This window comes from Heteronotia binoei, chromosome 4 (assembly GCF_032191835.1).
Source record: "Heteronotia binoei isolate CCM8104 ecotype False Entrance Well chromosome 4, APGP_CSIRO_Hbin_v1, whole genome shotgun sequence".
Classification (NCBI taxonomy): Eukaryota; Metazoa; Chordata; class Lepidosauria; order Squamata; family Gekkonidae; genus Heteronotia; species Heteronotia binoei.
In genome coordinates, this window is record NC_083226.1 from 68,074,905 (window position 1) to 68,101,516 (window position 26,612).

General features: G+C 42.8%; 1 protein-coding gene across 2 annotated transcripts in view; it reads left to right on the forward strand.

The window, feature by feature from the left end:
* PCSK5 (proprotein convertase subtilisin/kexin type 5) overlaps positions 1–26,612 on the forward strand; it is a 429,617-nt gene that overhangs the window by 236,117 nt on the left and 166,888 nt on the right. For both annotated transcript variants that reach the window (XM_060237482.1, XM_060237481.1), the window contains exon 10: positions 22,114–22,217. In XM_060237482.1, the coding sequence (XP_060093465.1) occupies positions 22,114–22,217 (104 nt within the window). The remainder of the gene's footprint in view (positions 1–22,113; positions 22,218–26,612) is intronic.

Genomic DNA, 26,612 nt, shown 5'->3' on the forward strand with positions numbered 1-26,612 from the left:
GGAGGGGTTGCAAACACAGAAGAAGACAGAAACAGGATACAGGATGACCTTGACAGGCTGGAAAACTGGGCTAAGATCAATAAAATGAATTTTAACAGGGATAAATGTAAAGTTCTGCATTTAGGTAGGAAAAATCCAATGCATGGCTATAGGATAGGGGGGACTTGTCTTAGCAGTAGTATGTGCAAAAAGGATCTAGGGGTCTTAGTGGATCATACGCTGAACATGAGTCAACAGTGTGATGCGGTGGCTAAAAAGGCAAATGCAATTTTGGGCTGTATCAACAGAAGTATAGTGTCCAGATCACGTGATGTGATGGTATCGCTTTACTCTGCTCTGGTAAGACCTCACCTGGAGTATTGTGTTCAGTTTTGGGCACCACATTTTAAGAAGGATATAGACAAGCTGGAACGGGTTCAGAGGAGGGCGACGAAGATGGTGGGGGGTCTGGAGACCAAGTCCTATGAGGAAAGGTTGAAGGAGCTGGGCATGTTTAGCCTGGAGCGGAGGCAGCTGAGAGGTGATATGATCACCATCTTCAAGTATTTGAAGGGCTGTCATATAGAGGATGGTGTTGAATTGTTTTCTGTGGTCCCGGAAGGTAGGACCAGAACCAATGGGTTGAAATTGAATCAAAAAAGTTTCCGGCTCAACATTAGGAAGAACTTCCCGACCATTAGAATGATTCCTCATTGGAACAGGCTTCCTCAGGAGGTGGTGGGCTCTCCTTCCTTGGAGGTTTTTAAACAGAGGCTAGATGGCCATCTGACAGCTATGAAGATCCTGTGAATTTAGGGGGAGGTGTTTGTAAGTTTCCCACATTGTGCAGGGGGTTGGACTAGATGACCCTAGAGGTCCCTTCCAACTCTATGATTCTATGATTCTAGTGCTGGTCAATCGAGCTTCTTTCGGTTCAGGGATCTTAAGGAGATTTTGAGTCCCTGAATGTAGTGCTCTCTGGGGCACGTATGGGGAAAGGCAGTTCTGAAGGTATGCATTTCCAGGCCCTGCTCCTTGCAGTCTTTTGAATAGCTAGGGTGCCAGATCTGTGTTGGAAAATATCTGGAAACTTTGGGGGCGGATCAGGAAGAGGGGAGTGGCCGCAGCATGGTTCAATGCCATAGAGTCCACCCTTTAAAGCAGCCATTTTCTCCAAGGGCAGTGATTTCTGTCCATTGGAGATCAGTTGTAAAAGCACCGTGATTTGCAACCTTCAGTATATCAAGGTCCTGTTCTGGATAAAGCCTAAGGGGAAACGAATGATCAGGTCGATGGGTTTGTTGGCCAGGACTATGGAGATTTCTGTTGCCTCTTTTACATTGTTATTTAAGTGTGGAATACAATGTTTGGAGGTTGGCTTAAGAAGCCAGGATTCTTGACTTCCCTCTTTGCCTCTGGGAAGAACATATGAAGCTGCCTTATACGGAATCAGACCCTTGGTCCATCAAAGTCAGTATTGTCTTCTCAGACTGGCAGCAGCTCTCCAGGGTCTCAAGCTGAGGTTTTTCACACCTCTTTGCCTGGACCCTTTTTAGTTGGAGATGCCAGTACTGCGCACACTGTGCTTCACCTAAAAATTCCTTTGCGCAGGCCTGAAGGGCATATCCACATCCACACAGCCACTGTGGCCGGATCTGCCTGTCCCGCATTGGTCTTGTCAGCCACCAGCGAGCCTGCAGCAGACGTGGACTACTGCACCCTTCTTAAATCTTCGTTCGCTAAGTCAAGCCGAGAGACAATGTTTGGAAGGACTGTGAAAATTTTTCTATAGGATACGGGAGACTTGTCTTACTATGTGCAAAAGGATCTAGGGGTCTTAGTAGTATGTGCAAAAAGGATCTAGGGGTCTTAGTGGATCATACGCTGAACATGAGTCAGCAGTGAGAGCTATGAAGTCTGAGCATGGATTTATTCCTTTTTTGAAAGTGACATTTACTCATACACATCTGTTTGTAAGTGAGGGATTTGGGAGAGGTATTTGTGGGTTTCCTGCATTATGCAGGGGGCTGGACTAGATGACCTTGGAGGTCCCTTCCAACTCTGTGATTCTATGATTCTGTGACTGCTTGTGAAGAAGTTCAAAAACTATTTCATATAAGGATGTGTTTTCTTCTGTAAATGTTTTCTGTAAACTTTATATGTGATTGGTAGCCTACTTGTTTATATTAGAATTATTATATTTTAAAAGTAAAACAGATTAAATTTTTGGAATACAAATTGGACTACAGAATTGTTTACTAATGCTGTAACCTCTTAGTAAGTAGTGTTTGCAACAGCCAGGGGCTTTTTTCTCCCCACCTGGAGGCTGGCAACCCTATTAGCAAAGATCAGATGTATTGCTGCCTTAATTTCCTAGGAACTGAGGAAAGTGTTTGTGTAAAACAGGGAAGTGTTAGGGTGGTACCCTCATCCTTGTTGTATAGTTTAGATCCAGAGACAACCGTATGTCAGTGATTTTCCCTGTGCTACCGAGTTTCTAAAATGTGCACTATGTCCTCATTTAATACCAACCACTCTAGCTTCTACATCTATGCATTGCTTTCTACTCCTGAGTGCCCTTGACATGCACATTTTCCCCATTCTCCTTAAATGAATTTCCTGAATTTCACTGTCAAGTTCTAGAGTATCTAGACCAGTTAACCCATAATCCCTTACGGGATCCTGAATCAGATACCCTCCAGGAGTTTCCCCCAGGAGTTAATTTTAAATTTATTCTGTAGCTTTTTATATATATTAAGTGCCAACGATCAGATTTCATAGCAGTTCAATTGGAACCCCCCTCTTTTGTACAAATTTGATTTGTCAAAAGTTTCCTAGTGCCTAACAAATCTAACACTTCCTTCTGACATCACTGTTCATTCATGTATTCCATAATTGCTGGGATTATTTAAATAGCTAGTCCTGCATATGGAACTGAATGCATTTCTGTGAATGTTATCTTGGAGGCCTCCTGTTTAGCCATCTAACTTTTTAAATACAGGACTAAAAGATTATACCTTCTCCCCTCTTGTCAGGAGCCCCTTCCTCCAACTCCAAAAGAGTAATCTTGGCATGAGATAGAATCAGTTCACCCTGTGAGAAACTGGTCATTCCCTCCTCCTTAGCCTGAGTCCTCATACCTTGAGAGAGACCCTCATTCTCCCTATCAGTGGAAGAGCTGCCACCATGTCAATCTCTGCAGGATCCAGAGTGTTTTCTCTGCCAGCCTGTCTGCTTCTGTCAGTCTTAGCCCATGGCTTCATTGCTGAGGCTGAATTGCTCATATTTTCTCCCATTCTGCTCTGTCCATCTCCTTGGGTACAATAGGTCTCCTTACAGAAATATGCCATGTTGCTAATATGAAAAGGCGGTATGTGAGGGACACTATTATAAAGATGGTGGAGTGGAACAGCCAAACAATCCAAAACACTACTTAGAAGAAAATAAGCATAGCACAGATTGGTTCTGGACAACACTGAAAGTTAATGTCTCCCAGGTTCTGTTCCCTAACTATAAAATTAAAAAAGCATTACTCTTCCAGTCAAAATAATTTTACCATAATATTATGAAGACTGAATTCTGAAAATACTGTGTGTGGGGAGGGGACATCATATTTGCTGCAGCTGTGATCCATTACATACAGTAGTTAAATGTGTATATAGGACCCATAGTGATACAGCTGATTCTATATCACAGTGTGTTTAATTAATGGTAAACATTTTTAAAAATCTGTTGAAGTTTTGCTATCTGCAACAATGGGCTTGTCAAGTGTTTACTGTTCTTCTCTAGTCTTCAAAAGTTACACTTAAAATGTGAGAACTCTCTAATTATATGTTTCTTCTATTTCTAGGTTTTCAAATTCACTTTCTTTTTAAACTCCTTTCAGAAGTACTGGGACATAGTAATAATTTCTTGTGGTCTTATGAATAAGATCTAACTGTTGTTATTACTTGGCCGACAGCTGCAATGTTCAATGTTTTAAGAGAGGGGTCCCACCTTTCTGTCTCATTTTGTTGTATATTAAATGTTTCTTGGCTTGTGAACTCTGAAAGCAGTAAGCAAATGATGATGAGCTATTTAGAGATGCTGCTCAGCTCTGGAAATGTGGCCTTCTTTTTCTACCAGGAGAAATGAGCAAGAATTCAGTAGCTCCTTAAAGACTAGCAAAATTTATGGCAGAGTATGAGCTATTTCTTGGGACATTAAATGAATGCTAAGACTATTAAGGCCCTGATCTGGATAGCCTAGGCTAGTCCAATGTTGTCAGATCTTGGAAACTAAGAGTAGAGCATGATCAGTATTTGGATGGGAGACCACCAAGGAATACTAGTTATGATGCAGAAGCAGGCAGTGGCACCCCTAAATGTCTGTTGCCTTGAAACTCCCTAGGGTTGCCAGGTCCAAATCAAGAAATATTTGGAGACTTTGGGGGTGAAGCTGGGAGACTTTGGGGATGGAACCAGGAGACTTTTCCATTCCAAATAAATAAATACAGCAGTGCAGTTCCCCTGAATACAGTCTTCATTTCTTCCTCCCTTTTTTTTTGTCTTTTTTGTTCCTCAGCAGCTGCTAGATGAACACACACACACAAAGCAGCCAAAATAAGTGGGCAGTTTCCATGCCCACACTTTTGTGATCTCCCTGGGGCAATGATGTCGATAGCTTTATTCACCGGAGTTGCTGAATGTAACAATCTGCTGTATTTCAACCAACTTAATGTGAGAGAGATCTAGGGGGTGAAGTTTTCCTCTATCCCTTAATCAGGTGCTAGTTAAGTCTTTAGTATCCTTTTTAAAACAATCTCTTTACCATCTCAAACAGCTTCTGAAAGGAATGCAAAAGGAAGGACTGGGCTGTCTGGCTTCCTCTCACACACATGTGGCTCTGCTTCCTTGCCCTGTCCCCCTGCAGCTTCAGTCTTGTGGAGATTTAAAGGCACACACACCCATTCCAAAACAGAAGCAGTCAGCAACCTTTTAACCCTGTCTGAGATCTAAAGACACTTGGGGTGGGGCTTCCCCCACTGGCCAGCTGGCTAGTGGCAGGGAGGAGCCTACAAAACAGGGGATCCCCCACTAGGATCTTGGGACTGACAAGCCTGAAACCCCCACAGGGTTCTCATAAATCAGCTGTGACTTGATGGCAAAAAAAAAAAAATCACGATTAATGAGTTCCTGTCTGTGACTTTCATAGAGAAAGGATCCTATTTTGACTTGTTTTACAAACACTTTTTTCTATATTGCTTTAAAATAAGCTTCCCTATCTCTGTATGTCACACAGAAAGATACAATGCAGTGGAAAAAGCACCGTTATGCCTTTCTAAATCCATTGAAGTTTGATGGCATTCTGTTTGTGATTGCATTTAAAGTTACAAAGTACAGTTTTCCCATAAGCACGTTTTCTGACATACAGATTAATGTCAGAAAATAATGTGTGATGCAACTCCAAGAAAAAAAAAATAGAAATACTTTGATAGTTCTATATTTCTTTTTCTGTCTCCAATTATTGTATTGGGTTTTTAGGATGAGGTTTTCTGAAATATTTTGGACAAACAGTTGGAATTGTGTTTCTTTTGAAAAATATTGTGTTTATTGCATTGATCATTGTATAAAGCAGGGGTGGCCAAACTTGCTTAATGTAAGAGCCAGATAGAATAAACATCAGATGTTTGAGAGATGCAAGAGAAGGAAGGAAGGAAGGTGAATAGATGGGGGGAGAAATGGAAAGAAAGCAACTTTAAATGCATTTTCCAAACCACCGCATGGCTTGGTTTGGAGAAGTGATTAAAGAGACAAATGCCTTTTCCAAGCTGGCCAATGGGGCGGTGGGGACTTCAAGAGCCACACATCATGTGTGAAAGAACCATATATGGCTCCCAAGCCACAGTTTGGCCACCCCTGGTATAAAGCACGATGGTATAAAGTATAAGTTTCAGTTCTGACCCTTGATATGGTAGCTATTGAGTCTCATCAATATAAAAATTGAAAAGTATAAGTGAAATCAAAACAATTATTTTGTTTCTTGAAGACAACAAGCTCTTGTACCGATATAACTTTTGCTTGCACAGGAAAACCTTGCCATAGTAATATGACTTTCATAATCAATTTCATTTTTCCAGTTGCATAAGAGGAGAAGTAGAAGTATCAGAAAGCTTCCAAATAACTTTGAAACAGAATTTCTGTTAGGATATAATCCTATATATAAGAAACCCTTATGTGCTGGCATTTTCTGACTCTCCCACTGGCTGTGGTGAATACCACATCAGCCATAGGCAGATCATCTGCCACTCAACTGTACTTACCTCCCATTGGTTGAATCTGCTTCTCCTGCCTGCTGGGCCACTGGGGAAGCTGTTAGGCAGTGGCTGTTGCTACGCAACCAAGCATTCATTTGTCAGTAAAAACCAACCAAACTTGGTTTTGTCAGTAACAGGCAGTGGGGGAGGCCCTTTCTAGCCCTGTTTTGGCCATTGAGGGAGAACTGATTGGGCCCAGTCCTTACTACAGTTGCCAGCTTCCAGGTTGGTAGGAAATTCCTGGAGATTATGTGGTGGAGTCTAAGGAAGCCAGAGTTTGGGGAGGAGAGAGCCCTCAACTGAATATAACACCACAGAGTCCACCCTTCAAAGCAGTTATTTTTTTCCTGGGGGAGAGAGATCTGTTGTTCAGAGTTCAGTTGTGACAACAGGAGAACTTCAGGCTCCACCTGGAGGTTGACTACCCTAGTTATGGCAGCATCCTTTGGGTGACTTGATGCCATCTGCCTAGCATGACTTAACTAGGCCTGGCTGCTTGCTCTGTTCAGCAGCCAAAACAATGGACTGCAGTGTGGAGAATCCAAATCAAAAATGCACTACTTACAGGCACAACAACACAACAATAAGAATATTTTAGTGATAGCCAATCATACACAATTTTTACACAGATTCCAGAAATGAATTCCAAATATATATGTGGACAACAGCAGGTCGAGCCAAAGTGCACCGTTTCAAATCTTCATCAGGTCCAAGATGAATGAATAAATATATAGTCTTGGTATCACTTTGAAATGGGACCTTTAACCTGGACTCCAAAGAGTTTACAGTCATAATAATCATTATCACTTTTGGAGTGGGACCAAAGCAGGCTCCAAATAGCTTGTAATCTTATAAACAAGAACTTGTGTTTGTATGGGAATCACCTCAAACATTCACACGTAGCTGAAGCCTACACTAATTACACAGGGCATTTTTTTGTAACAGGAACTTCTTTGCGTATTAGGCCACACACCCCTGATGTAGCCAATCCTCCAAGAGCTTACAGGGCTCTTAGTACAGGGTCTACTGTAAGCTCCAGGAGGATTGGCTACATCAGGGGTGTGTGGCTTAATATGCAAAGGAGTTCCTGCTACAAAAGAAGCCCTGGTCCATAATCATATGAGCCTCATGATAATGAGTTAAAATAGAATACACTGGAAATTACAAAACTATGTAACCTTCAACCAGTTAGTGTATCACATGTGTTAGTTCTGAAGTTTTTTGTGACAAAAGGCCATCTGTGTTTGAAACCAATTGTATACAGCTGAAATTAGCCCATCATTTCTGTCTTTGTTATATCAGAAACTTGTACATTAATAAATTAACATCTATGTAACTCTAGCATTCCTAATATAAAAGAAACAAATTGTATTAAGCAAACAAATGCCATAAATATTCAATTGATTTTAACTTACTTCCTTGTGGTATGTGCAGAACAAAAGTAGTATAGTATCCAAAAAGGTTTCAGATGGGCAGCCGTGTTGGTCTGAAGCAATAGAAGAAAATTGGAGTCCAGTAGCACCTTTAATTCCAACAAAGTTTTATTCAAAATGTAAGCTTTCGTGTGCATGCATACTTCGTCAGATGGTGAATGGGGTACAGACAGAAATGGGGTACAGTGAACAGTGTTACATATAGCTGGTGAGCAGAGGTTAAGCATGCAAAATAGTAGAAAGAATCTAGTGGCAAAATAGTGAAATTAACAAACTGAAAGAATAGCAGTTTTGGTCTGGATAGTATCAGTTGTGTGAGAAAACAGCAAAGGCAATCAACATGTCAGAAATGGAGAACAATGGTGAGAGTCCACCATCCCAAGATAGTAAATGTAGAGTTTGTTAATTGCTCTATTTCAGCTCAAGCATGGGTTAAACTGAGAATATCTTTTTCTTAGAAGCATTTCTGTCCACCTAATTTACTTTTTAACATGTAGCATAGCATTATAAACATCATTCCACTTTGCCAATAATAAAAAAAATTAGAATATAGTGCAAGATGGGTTTAGTATATGTAATGAGATAAACAACCAACATCCCTTATTCCAGTTTGTCAATACAGAAAAGACATTATTCTGATACACTATTCTAAAAGAGAAATACATTGGAATACAGTGGATTTATAGCTCTACTTGGTGAGAATGAGTTTAGCATATTTAATGAGATAAGAAACCAGTATCCCTGTTCAGTCCCGGGCTGGTGTTTGTTCTAAGTTTTATAAAAACTTGTAATTCAGCAATTTCCCTTTCCACTCTATTCTTGAAGTTCCTTTGCAGTAAAACAGCTACTTTGAGGTCACCCACTGAATGTCCTGGAAGGATGAAGTGGTCTCCTACAGGTTTCTCAGTTTTGTAATGTCAGATTTGTGTCCATTTATCCTTTTGCATAGAGATTGTCCTGTTTGCTCTGTATAGAGAACTGAAGGGCATTGTCAGTATTTAATGGCATATATAATGTCAGAAGATGAGCAAGTGAATGAGCCTGAGATTGTATAGTTGATGCTGTTAGGTCTAGTGATTGTGTCATCTTGGTGTAAATTGCAGCAAAGTTGGCATTTGGGTTTATTGCAAGCTCTGGTACTAGTGTCCATGCTCAAATGAGATGCTGTATTGTTGTGGGTGAGGAGTTGTTTGAGATTCAGGGCTGTCTGTGTGCAAGAAAAGGTTTGCCACTCCCCCCTCCCACCCCAGAACTTTTGAAAGAGCGCTGTCACTGTCCAATAAATGTTGTAAGTCATTGATGGTACATTGAACTCTTTTGAGTTGAGAGCAGTGTTCCCTCGAAGCTGAGTTAGTGTGAAGCTAACTCATAGGTCGTTTTCGCACTCACCTTCCGCCGGCGCGACCCCCCTCTTCACCGCGCAGGATCTGCGCGGATTTCGCACTAAACGCTGCGGAGCAGCCAGAAAAGCCGGAAGCTCCCGGCGCAAAAGCCGCTCAAACTGAAACCGCCAAAAAGCAGTTTGGCGTTTGCGCGGCTTTTGCGACGGGAGCTTCTGGCTTTTCTGGCTGCTCCGCAGCGTTTAGTGCGAAATCCGTGCAGATCCTGCGCGGTGAAGAGGGGGGTCGCGCCGGCGGAAGGTGAGTGCGAAAACGACCATAGTTTTTTAGCCTCCAGCTCACATATGTTTGTCTCAGCTTAGGAAAGATAGCTGCAGAGCAAACTAGTAGCTCATGAAGTAGTATTCTTGCACATAAGACTCCACAGCTTAGAGGGAGCATTGGTTGAGAGTTGTGTGCAGGGCCGGCTCACCCACTAGGCAAACTAGGAGGTTACCTAGGGTGCCAAGAGGGTGGAGGTGCCAAATTGGGCTCCCAGCACCCCAGACAAGCACCTAGTTTGCCTGCCTTCCCCGCCCGCCGGCCACTACCACCACTGCTGCTGCCGCCTGCCCCTCCATTCCCTTCCCTTCGCCTCCCCCCATGGCTCTGAACCCCCCACACCTCTCCCCTCCCCATTATGCCTCCCCACCCCCAGCGCCTCCCCCCTCCTCCTCCTTTCTGACCCTTCCTCACCCCATGTCGATTTCAATGCTGGAACCGGCTCTAGTGCTGCATTCCAGCTATCTAAAGCCCTGTCCCATGCCCGATCACTTGATCAGCAGGCAAAACCGCAGGGCCAGGCCATGCTTACAGTCTGTCAGGACAAGTGTCCTGAAAGGGCAGCTCTGCTGCCACTGACTCCTCCCCTCCTCACTTCCTGGATGGGAGAGGAGTAAGCGGCAGCGGAGCTGCCCTTTCAGAATACTTGTCCTGACAGACTGTGAGCGGGGCCTGGCCCCATGGCACGGTTTGCCTGCCAATCAAGTGATTGGCTGGAGGGAAGGCTTTAGATAGCCGGAAAGTGGCGCTAGAACCATTTCCAGCATTGAAATCGACGTGGGATAGGGAAGGCTTGGGAAGGGGGAAGAGGAGGCGAGGCAAGGAGGGGGAGGAGGAGGCGCGGTGGGGAGGGGAGGAGCCATGGGGGTTGCACGGAGCCATGAGGGGAGGCGTGGGGGTGCTTTTGGGGGGGCACCAGGCAGCAAGACTGCTTAGGGCGCCATGGGGCGTTGGGTCGCCCCTGGTTGTGTGTGACCACTAGTGGTGTTCTATTATCTTTCAGTATCTCAGTTATATGTTTTAATACTTAAGGTACCAATATCTTCACAATTATTCTGGTTGATATCCAGAGGAGTCCTTCCAAATGCAAGAGCTTACTTTCCACTGACATTGTGGGATTCAGGCTGCTTTTTGGCTTGGCTGTAAAATACAAGAAAAGCCCCATGCTTTTTGGCTTGAGCTTGCCCAAGGCACCTCTTTACTGCAGCCCCCTTCCCTCACGGATTTGTCTGTGCAGGTCTCATAATTTCCAGCATAGTCATTGGTGTGGGCAAAGTGAAAGAGCTGGTTGGATCCAACTCACAGAGGGAAGGAACATTAGGAACATAACACAAGAGAAGTGTTATGTTACAAAGATGTCCTTCCACCTGACCAAAGCTTCTGGAATCGAAGCATATATCTCTCTGTATATAGAACAGTGTGCACATATCACGGCTAGCCTTAAGGCAAGAACCAGTCATCATAAGCAAGGAAACAGTGTTGTTGCATAGGCTAAAACTCAATCTGACCCTGAAGACTGTATAATTCTTCAAGGTCAGGAGGATCTTCCAGCCAACCTGAGTTTACAGGATCTGGAACAGAGGTGTCAAACTAATTTGTTACAAGGGATAGATCTGACATGTGTCACTTTCCTGAGCCAGGCCATGCATGCCATAAAGTGTAACATAGGGGTGTCAAACTCATTATTTATTTGATTTGATATAAATGAGGCCTTGTTGGGCTAGGCCATAAGTGTCATAAAATGTAGTGCCAGGCAACAGAGATAAAACTTTATGAAGGGCACAGGCAAACACAATTAAAGATGTTTTTAAAAAAAACCTTAAAATAAAACATGCTTAAAGCATTAGCACTTGTTGGTCTTAAAGGTGCTTTCTTTGTATCTCTCCCATGGGAGCCAGGGAACTGGGCAAAGGAAACTCTGGCTCTTTCCTTCCTTCCGTAGGAGACCAGGGGGGGGAGAAGCCTCAGCCAATAAAGAAAGAGAGGTTTGGCTCAGTAACTCTGCTGAGTGATTGAGAGAGCCTTGCAAAGCAAGTTCTCTCTCCCCCACATCCTCTCCAAGGGAGGAGCCTTAGCCAATGGAGAAAATAGAGGTTTTGCTCTGCAGCTCCTGTGTGATTGAGCAAGCCTTGCAAAGCAAGCTGTGATACAGTAGGAAGCAAGAGAGAGAAGGAAGCAGATGACAGCCAGTTGCTCAGGGGCCTGATAGGAGCTCTTCAAGGGCCTGATTCAGCCTTTAGGATGCATGGGCTGGTAAACACGAAGTACTGGAGATATAAATTTTATAAAGGTGATTTCAGATGCCAAATGGCAATAGCAAATGAGTGACAATAGCAGGTTTGATTGAATTAGCAGAGATTGTGATATGCAGAGGGGTAGTAGGCATGGAGATACCAGTGTTGGTAATGAGACAGGAAACCTATGTCTCAATTCTGTCCAGGAGGATTCAGTCTAGGAGGATGAAAAGAATAAATGGACAGTCTGGCATTAGAAACCAGAACATTCTGTTGCTAAGAGTAGCAGTGCTCTTATAATAGAATTTTAAAGATAGATTAAAAAGAGAGACTACTGAATTGCAATTGATAATGAAGTTCAAGACAGTGCATCTTCTTTGGTCTGAATTGAGAGCTACTATTACCAGTGTGTGCTATTATCATTGGGCATCTGAAATCACTCCACTTTCTAAGGACCAATCCAAGTGCTCTAATTCCTAATCAGGGTCTTTTTGAAAGGAAATAAATCCAGATAGGAACAGAGAAATTCAGTCTTTTTCGTTAAACAACTTTTCAGATTAAGTCAAAATAATTTTCTCAATGTACATTGTGCTTGTCAGAAGAATCAGAAGAATCCACCCACTTTCGCTCTGAAGAAGCAGGAGCGTGCTGGCACACAAAAGCTTATACCTATAATAAAACATTGTTGGTTTAAACCAACCATATGACTCTGACTTTGTTTCCCCTCTCTGTCCTTTCCCCTGCTCTTGTCTCTCCAAAAGAGGAGGAACAGCCCCAGAGAAAGAAGCAGAAGCTGTGTGTGTGTGTGTGAGAGAGAGAGAGAGAGAATTGTCTTTCTATCTCTCCCACATGTAACAAGAAGCAGCCACAGAGCTTGCTTGCTCTCTCTCTCTCTCTCCTCCCCCCCTCCGAAGCAGAAGCTGTGTGTGTGTGAGAGAAGGGGGGACTGGGGGAGTGAGGCAAAAGGCAGGAAGCAGGAAAGAAAGAGCCACTGAGGGAACTGGGGAAAACCAAGCTATTGTGCAGCTGCAGCAGCAGCTCTGGAAAGGAAGCAGGAGATGGAAGTTGCTCGGGGGACAGATTTGAGCCCTGCGTGCACCAGATGTGTCCTGTGGACTGGACCACATATTTGACACCCCTGATTTAAATACTTAAAAGCTCAACCTGATTTGCCGTATTGATAGCTCACCATACAGGAAAATAGCACATAGATTCATAGGTTCACTGGAAGATACTACCAGGGAAACCCCCTGCACAAAATTTTGTAATAACATTTGTGGATTAGTACTAGCAGCTTTTCTGCCATTCATGGCTTTCACTGACTTTTCTTGTAATGCCAGCCTTACACTGAGTGGAAGAACAGTACCTGTACAGATACACTATTGGAGGAGATAAAAAAAGATTAATAAATGTTCTATGGGAATGTATAAAACAGTGACACACAATCTTAAGAGCATTAAGTTCAGACCTACTGTTGTGAAGCTCATCCCTATAGACCTGGTAAGGAAAAGTAGCAGAAATGTAATACTTGGATTCAGACTGTCTGAATTTGCAAACCCGTTACATAGTGTGTTTTGGGAAATCAATGACACCATAATCTGGCTCCAAATTATATATATAATTTATTTACATCACAGTCCTTGGGGGGAAGGAAGAGAGAGAGAAATATATTTGGATTAAAACAGATTAAATAGCATAAGAACATAAGAAAAGCCATGTTGGATCATGCCAATGGCCCAACCAGTCCAACACTCTGTGTCACACAGTGGCCAAAAAAACCCAGACACCATCAGGAGGTCCATCAATGGGGCCAGGACACTAGAAGCCCTCCCACTATGCCCCTCCCAAGCACCAAGAATACAGAACATCATGCCCCAGACAGAGAGCTCCAACAATACACTGCAGCTAATAGTCACTGCTGGACCTCTGCTCCATATATTTATCCAATCCCCTCTTGAAGCTTTCTATGCTTGCAGTCACCACCACTTCCTGTGGGAGTGAATTCCATGTGTTAACCACCCTTTGGTGAAGAAGTACTTCCTTTTATCGGTTCTAACCCCACTGCTCAGCAATTTCATTGAATATCCACAAGTTCTCGTATTGTGAGAAAGAGAGAAAAGTATGTCTTTCTCCACCTTCTCTGTTTCATGCATAATCTTGTAAACCTCTATCATATCACCCCTCAGTTGACGTTTCTCTAAACTAAAGAGCCCCAAGCATCTTAACGTTCTTCATAGGGAAAGTGTTCCAACCCTTTGATCATTCTAATTGCCCTTTTCTGCACTTTTTCCAATGCTATATCTTTTTTTACCTATCTTAATATTAAGTAGTTAAATATGAAGTTATTGATCAAACTATGTTTGTTAATAATAGGAACAGTAATTTAAAACCCAAAGTATGTTAGGCTTGGTAGGCACTGTAGTGCCCTCTAGTGATGACATGGCACAACAGCAGTTAAATCCATCCACTTAGTTAGACTTCAGGACATGGAAGAAGTCTGGAAAAGCTAATAAAAGTTAGTCTTTAAAATAAGGACCAAATACAGGAAGGTCATTACAGTGGATAAGTCTTGAGATGTAGACTTCTCTCTCCCATTCTTCCCATAAGAAAGGAAAAATGAAACACAACAGCATGTATAAATTTATGCTGCTTATTTCAGGACATGTCCTTCTTGTACCATAAATTAAAAATACTCTTGTCATTTTTCAGCTGTTTGGATTCTGTGATTACTGAAGCATTTTTAAGATGCATGTGAATTTGCATTTATTATGCTGGTTAACTTTTTCTACATATATGAAATAATTGCATATGTGCACAAATGAATTCTGCTACACAGTAAACTCTGCTACATAAATGAAATCATTTCATTCTTTTGATTTTAAATTCAAACAAGTAAAAAAAATCCTTTAATTATAAACCTGTTAATTCCAATAAACTTTTTTTTTGGGGGGGGGGGTAGGGGTGTTGTGCAAGCTGCAGTATTTGCTTTAATGGCATTCAGTGGGAAACTGATGAACACCTATCTAAATGTAGAAAAAATAGATTGGTTGGAATCAGTGAATTGGATCCTGTGGTTCCTTTGCATGAATTGAAGGCACTTTAGCTCACAAGGTGATATCAATTATTCTTCCATATTTCCCACTCATGTTTCAGTGTGCTGCACTGCATCTTAGATGGTTCCCAAGTTATGTAGACTCTCAGTGCCTCCTTTTTTAGTGGTGCCATGAGTTCTAAAAGAAGTATCAATTCTCATTCCTGAATCTGGCTCAGAATTGTTAGAGAAGAAACCTGATAAACTCCAGAAAGAGACAGGAGTACTGCCCAAGGGAGAACAGGGGATCTGAGGAAACACCACCACCATGGGGTTTCCTTCCAATCCAGGAGCCCCTCTGGCTCCTGAGCAGGGTTGCCAACCTCCATGTGGTAGCTGGAGATCTCCTTGGATTACAGCTGATCTCCAGGCAAAAGAAACCAGTTCCCCTGGAGAAAACAGCTGCTTTGGAAGGTGGACTCTATGGCATTGTACCCTCTGAAGTGCCTTCCCTTCCCAAATACCATTCTCTCCTGATTCCACCCCCCCCCAAAAAAAAATCAGGGATTTCCCAGTCCAGAGCTGGCAACCCTATTCCCAAGGCTGTGCACCATGAGCTTGTAGTGAGAAGCGCTAATGCCGTTTGTGAATTTGACCAGACTAATGTGCTGCAATTTGAATGAGCATTGGTTCCAGATATTGAAAATAAGTGTGTCAGATGAAGGCTATCAAAACACACTTAAAACCAGAAGCGTGTCACACTGTAACATTGCTGAAATATGGCATTTTTGCTGAGAGAGTGCAGGATGCAACGAGGCTTTTCTTTCCTCCCAGAAGGGAGGGGTGAACAGAGCTTCGTCGCGTCCTGTGCTCTCATAAGAGAACGCTTTAAGGAGACACCCACGCTGAAGCTGGTAAGGGGGTAAGGGGAGGCTGCCGTTGTTCCTCTCAGTGTGCCTCTGTTGGAACAAGTCTGGAACCGACTCTGAAGCAAGGTGCCTCAAAGCAGAAAGAAGTCACTGGATCCAAGTCATGTCCGATTCTTTGCAATTCAATGTACTTACATGTAAATACAAAGAAAGCAAATAATTTTATATTTAAATAGGTATCAACATTTTTGTCCCAAAAGAGGCCTTTAATTCAATTCTCCCTTCTGACATATATATTTTTGAACACTGCAATATCAGAATGAATATAGTGCATGTTATTCAGGACATAGTTCTGGAATTCAACTCTACATGCCAGGTTGACCTATGTATCTGCTTTCAGAGAAGGGAAAAATGCAAAACATATTGTAATGTTCCCTTGAATGCTAATATCAGAATGAAAGTTGATGTCAACATCTCATAGCTACCTTTTTATGTCTCAGTCCCTCATTTAAGTTCCATAACATTTCCAAGCAAACCAGGAAAGATAGCACTACATAGAATATCTCTCTTGCAGGCCAAGTCACAAAAATTAATATTGATATATATTCAAGACACAATTCTGCATATCAGATTAGAATCTTAGTTCAGTCCCTGTGTCTGTTTTCAGAAGGTCAGAAAATGTGCGGATTAGATTGTAACAACAAAAGCACAACTTTTGAACATTGTATTTTATTACTTATTTATTTTAAAAATTGTATTTAATTTATTTATAGTCTGCCATTGTCACTGAGTCTCAAGGCAGATTACAGAGGATAAGTTAATACAATCAACAGGATGAGACATTCAATAAACAATGAAATAGGATTTGGGTCATAGAACCAACCTGAAGTCTAAAAAACAGAACTGAAGCAAAGCATAAGTGTTAACATGACACATTCAGTGATGCAAATTATATATGTTGGAGAATCAAAGGCATGTAATGTATTTTGGTTCCTTACAAAAGTTTGGTCAAGCCAGCCTGGGCAAAGAAACCTTGGCTATAGGCCACTTGGCTGAATAAATGTATCTTGAACTCTGAGAACCAAGGACACTAAACTGCAGCATGTGATCTTGGTTCCCTGGTAACTAGAGAGAGTGGTTACATCACTCTTGGACTGTGATTGGCTCTAGGGCCCAGAGGCAATCAGACTCCATTTCTCTAAGACAGCTATGCTTTTGCCTAAGAGTTGGCTGTTGAACTACTGGCAAGTCATCATGTCAGTGGTTAAAATAGCAGCTGTTCCTGAAGACTAAGGCCTTGCTTTGTTGGAGAGGATGCTGACTTAATATCTATGGGAACTGTTGGTAGCTATTTGCTTTTCAAGCAGAATATTAATATTCTGAATAAGTGTGGTTTTCTTGTTTTGAATCCCTTTACTGTCTTGTCTGCTTTAAATATTTTTGCACATTAAATAAAACATTTATTTTATTAACTTGGTGTGTTTTTTGTCTCCATAGCCTCAATAGCTAAGTCCAGAAGCCTTGAACTGCTCTACCCATGTTCAATATTTAGTTTGGAAACTCAGAATTCCAGAAAGGGTTGACTTTCTGGAGTAATTCCCTGAAAGGCTCAGAGGTCTGACCTTTTTAATCTGGAGTTCAAAGATTAATCAAAGATTCTGGTGTTAGCCTACTGTTTTAGCCTGGAGAGAGGGTTTACGATTTTTCAGGACTTTTGGTAACTTGTTTGACCCTGTCTTTAAAATAGGTCTCTCTTCTTCCTGGGCTTAGGAAAAGAGGAATCCATGACAAGGCATTTTTAGCATTACAACAGAAATCAGCTCTTAGACTATTCCTTTTTATTTTATTTCCTCATTCACTTACTGGCCAAAAAAGATTTTTCTCAGTAGCCAAGAACAACTCAACATGTAGTACTGGAGTATTGAGTTCCAGTCTAATACTGAACTGATATAATGGGGTGTAAAGGGCACTCATGGGATTAGATCTTTAATTAAATCATGGTGGATGACATGCTGTCTCTAGTTGCCTAATGAAACCGAAGCATAGATTTGATATAAAAGGTTTGCATGCATGAGTTTTTCATGTATATTTCTTCCCTATATAATTAGTTTTGTAAATTTGAAATGTTATCTTAACTTTATGCCTACCCTAGCTCAGCAGGAACAGAAGAAACTCCAAACTCCAGAATGTGTGTAGATCTCACAGATTAGCAATGCAATTTGGTACAGAGATGCACCTGCCTAAACCCTCTGAAGTCAATGGATTTAGATTGGAGTAACTCTGCATAGGATTGCATTGTTAATCTATATCAGCAAATTAGCAACTAATAGTGTTTACTTTTCACATAGAAAATATGTTCAAATACAACATTTTGGAAAGCTAAGCTCCTCATCAGACAAGATTGCCTGGAACACATTAAATAGATTTGAATAATTACAGGTGATATCAGATGGCTGGTTTGGGGCGGCTTGAAGCAGCCCCAAATAAAGCTGGCTGGAAATAGAGCGCCCCAGACCTTCCGGATGGTGCTCAAAAAAGGGGCAGGCCGTGGGTGCCCAGGGAGTGTCTGGAATGCTCACGCATCCCGTTCACGGCTCCTCAGGCACTATTCAGGTGCTTCCCAGCCTTCCAGATGGCCAGAAGCCACTTCGGAGGCGCCCCGGCGAAAAGGCACCACTTTTGAAATGGTGCCTTTTTGAGGCGGGTGGATCGGCCTTGAGGATGGGGTGAGTATGGGATCAGGACAGCTGCCAGGTGTTACTGTGCGGAAGGGGGGGTTTGGTCACCTTCTGAGGCACCTCTGGGTCAGCCCAAAGTGCCGGTCTGTTAGTGGCCTACAAGTATTAAGTTGTGTACTGAATACCAGACACATAAAGTTCTGTGTCTGCTCAGAGTATTCATAAAATTATTCACTTTTAATACAGGTTTTTAATCCTTCATATGGATGATTCCAAACAGCTTTTATATGTATCATCATAATCAGAAACATGAAAGCATTTGCTCATGGTAATAGCCAGACAGAAGTTTGGTAGGTGATATGTATTTAAGCTATCATTTCCTATGTTAAATTTTGCCTAATTTTCATTTTTAACATTAATGGCAATAGCCAGGCAGAAGTTTTGTGGATATTTAAGCTATTGTTTCATACATTATTATTTTTAGTTTTTATCTTTAACAGTAATTGAATCTTCTGTGGTTCATTTTTAAAAAAACTCTTGCCCACACTAAATTTTGTTGTTCAGTCACACTGTCATATCCAATTCTTTGCAACTCCATGCACTAAGTCATGCCAGGCCCTCCTGTCTTCCACCATCCTTCGAAGTCTGCTCAAATTCATGTCAGTGACATCAATAATGCTATCCAGCCATCTCATTGTTTTTATTTATTTATTATTTACTTTAAATTTCTATCCCGCCCTCTCCGCAAGCGGACTCAGGGTGGCTAACAACACTCATATTTACAAGTTAAAACTAATAAAATATAGTTACAATTTAAAACCATTACGTGGTGCTGTACCACTGCAATAGATGCGAATTCTTCTTTTCTGATGGTGATCACATAGTAGCTCTATAATGATATGGGGTGGCAGTTCTCTCCCGGCTAGATATCAAAGGCCTGTTGGAACAATTCAGTCTTGCAGGCCCTGCGGAAAGTAGAAAGATCCCGCAGGGCCCTTATGGCCTCCGGGAGAGTGTTCCACAGTTCTGGTGCTGCCACCAAGAAGGCCTAGCCCATGTCAAACGCAACCAAGCCTCCTTTGGTCCAGGGATGGACAGTAGATTTTTTTGTCCCTGAACGCAGTGCTCTCTGGGGAACATGTGGAGAAAGGCGGTCCCATAGATAGACAGGCCCCTGACCATAGAGGGCTTTAAAGGTCAAAACCAACACCTTGGACCGGACTCGGAACACAATAGGTAACCAGTGCAGCTCTTTCAGCACTGGCTGAATGTGCTCCCATCGAGGGAGCCCCATTAACAGCCATGCCGCATCATTCTGCACTAGCTGAAGTTTCCGAGTCAGCGTCAAGGGTAGCCCCATGTAGAGAGCATTACAGTGATCTGTTCCAGAGGTGACCATAGCATGGATCACCATTGGTAAGTCGTCATGCTCCAGGAAAGGGGCCAACTGCCACACCCGCCGAAGATGACAAAAGTGGCTGCTACCTGGGCCTCAATTGTAAGAGAGGACTCCAGGAGCACACCTAAGCTCTTGACCTTAGCAGCCGGTATTAGTGGCACCCCGTCAAGAGCCGACGAAGGGATTCCCCCCACCCCGGACCACCTCGGCTCAGATAGAGAACCTTCGGATTCAGCTTCAACCGACTCAGCCTGAGCCAAGATGCTACGGCTTAAAGAGCCAGGTCAAGATTTTTCAGGGTACAGTCGGACTGGCCACCCAGCAATAGATAGAGCTGGGTGTCGTCTGCATATTGGTCATCTGCATCTTTTGCTGTCGTCATCTTCTTTTGCCTTCTGTCTTTCCCAACATCAGGGTCTTCTCCAGTGCTGATGTTGACTGTAGCCATGAAATTAAAAGATGTTTGCTCTGGGAGGACAGCTATGGCAAACCTAGACAGTACAATAAAAAGTCCATATAGTCAAAGTGATAGTATTCCTAGTAGTAATGTATGGCTGTGAGAGTTGGACCATAAGGAAGGTTGAGCGCAGAAGACCAGATGCTTTCAAATTGTGGTGCTGGAGAAGACTCTTGAGAGTCCCTTGGACTGCAAGAAGATCAAATCAGTCAGTCCTAAGGGAAATCAACCCTGACTGTTCCCTGGAAGGCCAGATGCTGAAGCTGAAGCTCAAATACTTTGGCCACCAAATGAGAAGGGAGCACTCACTGGATTACTAGATTATAAATAGTATTGTTGTTAGAAACTGATGAGGAACCACATGTGAAAAAGACAGCATTTTCAAGGAAAACAATTTTAAAAGTATCAGAAAGTTGCATTACTCTCAGTGATACCTGTTAATTCTTTTGATGGAAGAATGTAAGAAGGGTCCATGTTAAAATGGAGATTCAGACAAGAATATTTTGAATTATCTCTGTGGATGAAATACTTGTCTTGAGTTATCTGATATCATTTATGAATATTTGCTTTTTAATCTTTTTAATCTTTGTTGTTATTTTCAGAAACTGTCTTTTATTCCACTGGTTTTGTGGGCAGTTGACATGTTAATATGCCAGACATCTATAATCTAGTTGTAAACTATGCTGATTGCCAATTCAGAAGTATTGTCAGACTCAGAACAGAAAAAGGAGCAATAACTATAATGCAAAACTAATAGTGGCTTCTTCATATTACTGAGTTAAAGAAAAAGAAGTCCATCAATTATGGAGTTGTTTCCAACATTTCAGCTACAGTTACTGGAGTACTTAAATCTGGACATTATTTTGTTGGGAATATATATTAGACATGCTTTGGTTCCAATTATATATTTTCAGAGTTTTAGGTTATCAAAAGAAATCAAGGTTATGGTCAAATGATCTATGGAGGCTCTCTAGATCAGAGGCAGTCAACCTTTACGGTCCAAGTGCCAAATTTCATTAAGGATGTTATCCTACAAACAAAAGGGGGAGATGGATAAGAGTTGGCAGGCCACAGAGGCAGCTCTACCTGAAAGGTGCTAGCACTGAGAGCTTCTGTTCTTCAGAAAGGCAGCAGCACCCTATGTGCAGCTGATGAGCACCAGGGGCTGCAAACAATTTATTAAAATGTGTGGTAGTCTTGAAATTAACTCCCCTGGGCTATGTTGGTAGGCTGGATCCTGTGATCCATGGACAAAGAATCACAGACCTGTCCTGCATTCCCCTCCCTCCAAAAGTACTTTCCAGCTTGAGAGGAAAGTTCATTGCCAGGATTGCAGCACCTGAGGAGTCTAATAGTCTGTCAGGGGGCTATAGTGGGAAGAAGGAATGGAACAAAATCTCTTTGCCTGTTCCATCAGCAAAATTCCACTGACAGAAGAGGCAGGAAAGGTGACTTCATTCACTTTCCCCGTCCCATAGCAGCCTCCTGATAGCATGGTGGGAGGGTTCTGTGATCCCAAGAATAAACTTTTTTGGAGTCAGAAAGGCCTACTCTTTGCCTAACAGCTCTTTCTAACCCCAGGGAAGTTGATTCTTGGGAAATGTGGGAAAGATCTGCAAACCATTGTTGCCTTCTGCTGACTAATTGCTGGATCTACCCCAATGTGGGCAAGCATTATTGGTGAAAAATAAGTAAGTATATATAAAAATGTATGTATATAATTTATCTCTAGATAATATGAATGATTTTTAGTTACCTAAAAGCATGCTGAATGCTTTGGATATGAAGCACTTCCTGCTTGTTAAAGCATTCTCTGTCTTGCATAGGGCTTTCTTCTTCTTTTTTGCAGGAACACACAAGAACGTAGTTCTGGCTGACTTGATGTCAGGGGATGTGGCCTAATATACAAATGAGTTCCTGCTGGGCTTTTCTACAAAAAAGGCCCTGGTCTTGCACATGTGAGACTGAAACGTTAACAGACTGTGCCCTTTTGTTTTGAATACTTTTTGCTTTGAGATTCACTCATCCCCCTTTTGATAACATTACTCTATGACTGTTTTTCACTGTCTTTCTTTAGTCGACTACTGACGTGGAGAGATGTACAACATATCATTGTAAGGACTTCACGGGCAGGACATCTGATTGCTAATGACTGGAAAACCAATGCTGCTGGTTACAAGGGTGAGAACTTCCTTTCCTGTTCATTATTACAGACAAAACAATTTTCACCTTTTGGGGGAAAAATAAATGCCTTTTCTGCCCTCTAAAGGTTGTGTAGCTTTGATCTGTTTTCATTAACAAAATAAACACAGCTAGAATGGAATTATAGAATCACAGAGTTGGAAGAGGCCATAAAAGCCATCTAGTCCAACCCCTGCTCAGTGCAAGATCAGCCAAGATCATCCTTGACAAGCGTTCTTTATCCTTTTGTGGTCACCTGCCATTTATATATATCTGTACCTTTGGTTAAGATAAAAAGAGCCTCTTTGGAAAACTGCATGAAGGTTAATATTAATTGCTCTTTGAAGCAAAATGACTTTCAGATAACTCTTGTTCTGGGGAAAAAACAACAAAAATTTTAAACCATGCAATTTTACAGTATAATCACTACACTATTACCAGTACAGTCTTGTACATATTTAAAAACAAGTAAATCTAACATTATTTAATGAGGCTTTTTCATACACAAATATGCATAGCATACTATGAAGTTGCTTTTTAAGCATTTTAAGCCGCGCCTTGCCAAAGGCTGAGCACATCTCACAGAGGTCTGAGAGGAGCAGAGCAGAGCAGCTCTGATAGCTGAGACAGCTGGAGAAATTGCTGAGAATTTCTTGAGTTTTGAAGGACTACATTCTAAGGTTTGTGGGGCTGCCTAAAATTCTAAGGTGTGATAGCTGGGGAACTGCTCTTTGTTTGGTTGACTGCTCTTTGTTTGGTTGACTGCCTTAAGGGTGAAAGAGATTGAGAGTGATTGCTGCTGATTGAGAGTGATTGCTGAGGAGTGCCTCTGCTCCACCTCTTTGCATTTTAAGCCGCGCCTTGCCAAAGGCTGAGCACATCTCACAGAGGTCTGAGAGGAGCAGAGCAGAGCAGCTCTGACAGCTGAGACAGCTGGAGAAATTGCTGAGAATTTCTGAGTTTTGAAGGACTACATTCTAAGGTTTGTGGGGCTGCCTAAAATTCTAAGGTGTGATAGCTGGGGAACTGCTCTTTGTTTGGTTGACTGCCTTAAGGGTGAAAGAGATTGAGAGTGATTGCTGCTGATTGAGAGTGATTGCTGAGGAGTGCCTCTGCTCCACCTCTTTGCATTTTAAGCCGCGCCTTGCCAAAGGCGCGAGCCTTTGGCGCGAGCCGAAGGGCGAGAGCTAAAGGGCTCTTGGCCCGTGGCTCTTCGCCTAGGGGCTCCCTAAGGAGCAGGAAACCAGATCCCTGGCTTCCTTGTTCTCCAAATAAGGTAAGTTCCCAATAAGGTAAGTTGAGGTAAGGTAAGTTGACCCGCCAGAAGGGGAGCCACTTAAACAGCATTTAAAGAGGACTGTATATTTTAATATATATATATATATATATATACAATGAAGATAGAATGCCAGCAGGGGGTTGGGGGCTTTCCAGTGTTTTGCACTGAGTGTCACATGTATGACTATCTGCCCAAAGGACAGAAGTCTTGGGTGTGTGCTCGATGCAAGGAGCTCCTGGTCCTCAGGGAACGAGTTCGTACCCTTGAGGCCGAGGTGACTGCCCTGGAGAAGCAGAGACGGTCAGTTAGGCACTTGGGGAAGACTCTCGGGGGCGTATTAGATGAGCCCCGCTCTGAACGTAGCAGCCCCGTTGCTGCCAGAGAGCGTGAGGGTCGAGAGGGAGCAGGGCACCGTGCTGAGGATAAGGGGAATGCGCCCTCAGAAGGGACCTCTTCTTCGGTTGGTGAGCGGGAATCCTTTCGCGCCAAGGAACCATCCCTGAGCAGGGGGAGAGGGGGGGTATTGGTAGTTGGTGATTCGCTCATTAGGCAAGTAGACAGCCGGGTGGCGAAACCGCGTACTGACCGTATGGTGACTTGCCTGCCTGGTGCGAAGGTAGCGGACATTACGCGTGTAGTAGATAGACTGATAGACAGTGCTGGGGAGGAGCCTGTGGTCGTGGTGCATGTTGGCACCAATGATGTGGGGAAATGCAGTCGTGAGGTCCTGGAGGAAAAATTTAGGCTGCTAGGCAGGAGACTTAAGGCCAGGACCTCCAAGGTAGCCTTCTCGGAAGTGCTACCTGTTCCACGTGCAGGGCAGGAGAGACAGGCACAAATTAGAAGTCTCAATGTGTGGATGAGACGATGGTGTAAGGAGGAAGGGTTTAAGTTTGTTAGGCACTGGGATGCTTTCTGGAACAAGCGGGAGCTGTACAAAAGAGACGGTCTCCACTTGTCCCCGGATGGAACCAGGCTGCTGGCGCTTAAAATCAAAAAGGTGGCAGAGCAGTTTTTAAACTAAATCTTGGGGGAAAGCCGACAGGAGATGAAATGTCTCTGGTTCGGGAGGACTCGTCTCAAAGAGATGAAGGGTTAGCTATTATTTTTCTACCGGGTAACGGACCGGAGTTGTCCACTGTGAAGGTGACAAACAATATGGACTGTCTGCCAGTGTCTCAAGGCGGCAGGAGGAAGGTGGCGGGCCTAGCTCGCCTGGGAAATTATAGATGTTTGTATGCAAATGCTAGAAGTGTTCAAAGTAAAATTGGTGAATTGGAATGTTTAGTGTTGGGAGAAAACATAGATATTGTGGGAATTTCAGAAACTTGGTGGAATGAGGAGAATCAGTGGGACACGGTGATTCCTGGATATAAGCTATATCGGAAGGATAGGGAGGGAAGGGTTGGAGGTGGGGTGGCTCTGTATGTCAGAGAGGATATACGGTCCAGTAAGGCTGAGATCAGAGAATTAGATTCACTTTTAGAAATGCTTTGGGTTGAAATAGAGGGCCCAAAAGGAAATTTAACTATGGGAGTTTGTTATCGCCCACCAAATCAAAAGAGAGAGGACGATTATAATATGATGGAAGGCTTAAAGATAGCGGCTAAACGTAAAAACTGTGTTGTAATAGGTGATTTTAACTACCCGCAGATTGATTGGGTCAATATGTGTTCTGGTCAAGAGAAAGAGATTGAGTTTCTTGATGCTCTCAATGACTGTGCTATGGAGCAGATGGTCTCAGAACCTACCAGGGGTGGGGCGATCCTGGATTTGGTCCTAAGTAATGCCCAAGACTTGGTGAGAGATGTAAAAGTGATTGCGCCGCTTGGAAGCAGTGACCATAATGTTATTGATTTCACCGTTTGTATAAATAGGGAGTTGTCCAAAAAGACCACCACAACCACATTTAACTTTAAAAGGGGTAAATACACTGAGATGAGGAGGCATGTGAGGAAGAAACTGAAAGGAAAGGTACATACGGTCAAAACCCTTGGGGAAGCTTGGACGCTATTTAAAACTATAATCCTAGAAGCTCAGATAAAATACATACCACAAGTTAGGAAAGGCACAAACAGGCATAAGAAAAGGCCTGCGTGGTTAACAAACAAAGTAATGGAAGCTTTAAAAGGTAAGAAGGACTCCTTTAAGCGGTGGAAAACCAGTCCAAGTGAGATTAGTAAAAGGGAACACAGGCTGTGGCAAATCAAATGCAAGACTGTGATCAGGCAGGCAAAAAGGGACTATGAGGAGCATATTGCAAAAAACATAAAGACCAACAATAAAACTTTCTTCAAATATATTAGAAGTAGGAAACCAGCCAGGGAGGCAGTGGGGCCCTTGGATGACCATGGGGTAAAAGGATTACTGAAGGAGGATAGGGAAATGGCTGAGAAGCTAAATGAATTTTTTGCCTCCGTCTTCACTGTAGAAGACGAGAACTTTTTGCCCGCCCCAGAACCACTAATTTTGGAAGGGGTGTTGAAAGACCTGAGTCAGATTGAGGTGACAAATGAGGAGGTCCTACAACTGATAGACAAATTAAAAACTAATAAGTCACCGGGTCCGGATGGCATACATCCGAGAGTTCTGAAGGAACTCAAAGTTGAACTTGTGGATCTTCTAACAAAAATCTGTAATCTTTCATTGAAATCTGCCTCCATTCCTGAGGACTGGAAGGTAGCAAATGTCACCCCCATCTTTAAAAAAGGTTCCAGAGGAGATCCGGGAAATTACAGGCCAGTCAGTCTGACTTCAATACCGGGAAAGTTGGTAGAAACCATTATCAAGGACAGAATGAGTAGGCACATTGATGAACACGGGTTATTGAGGAAGACTCAGCATGGGTTCTGCAAGGGAAGATCTTGCCTCACTAACCTGTTGCATTTCTTTGAGGGGGTGAACAAACATGTGGACAAAGGAGACCCGATAGATGTTGTTTACCTTGACTTCCAGAAAGCTTTTGATAAAGTTCCTCATCAAAGGCTCCTTAGAAAGCTTGAGAATCATGGAGTAAAAGGACAGGTCCTCTTGTGGATCAAAAACTGGCTGAGTAATAGGAAGCAGAGAGTGAGTATAAATGGGCAGTCTTCGCAGTGGAGGACGGTAAGCAGTGG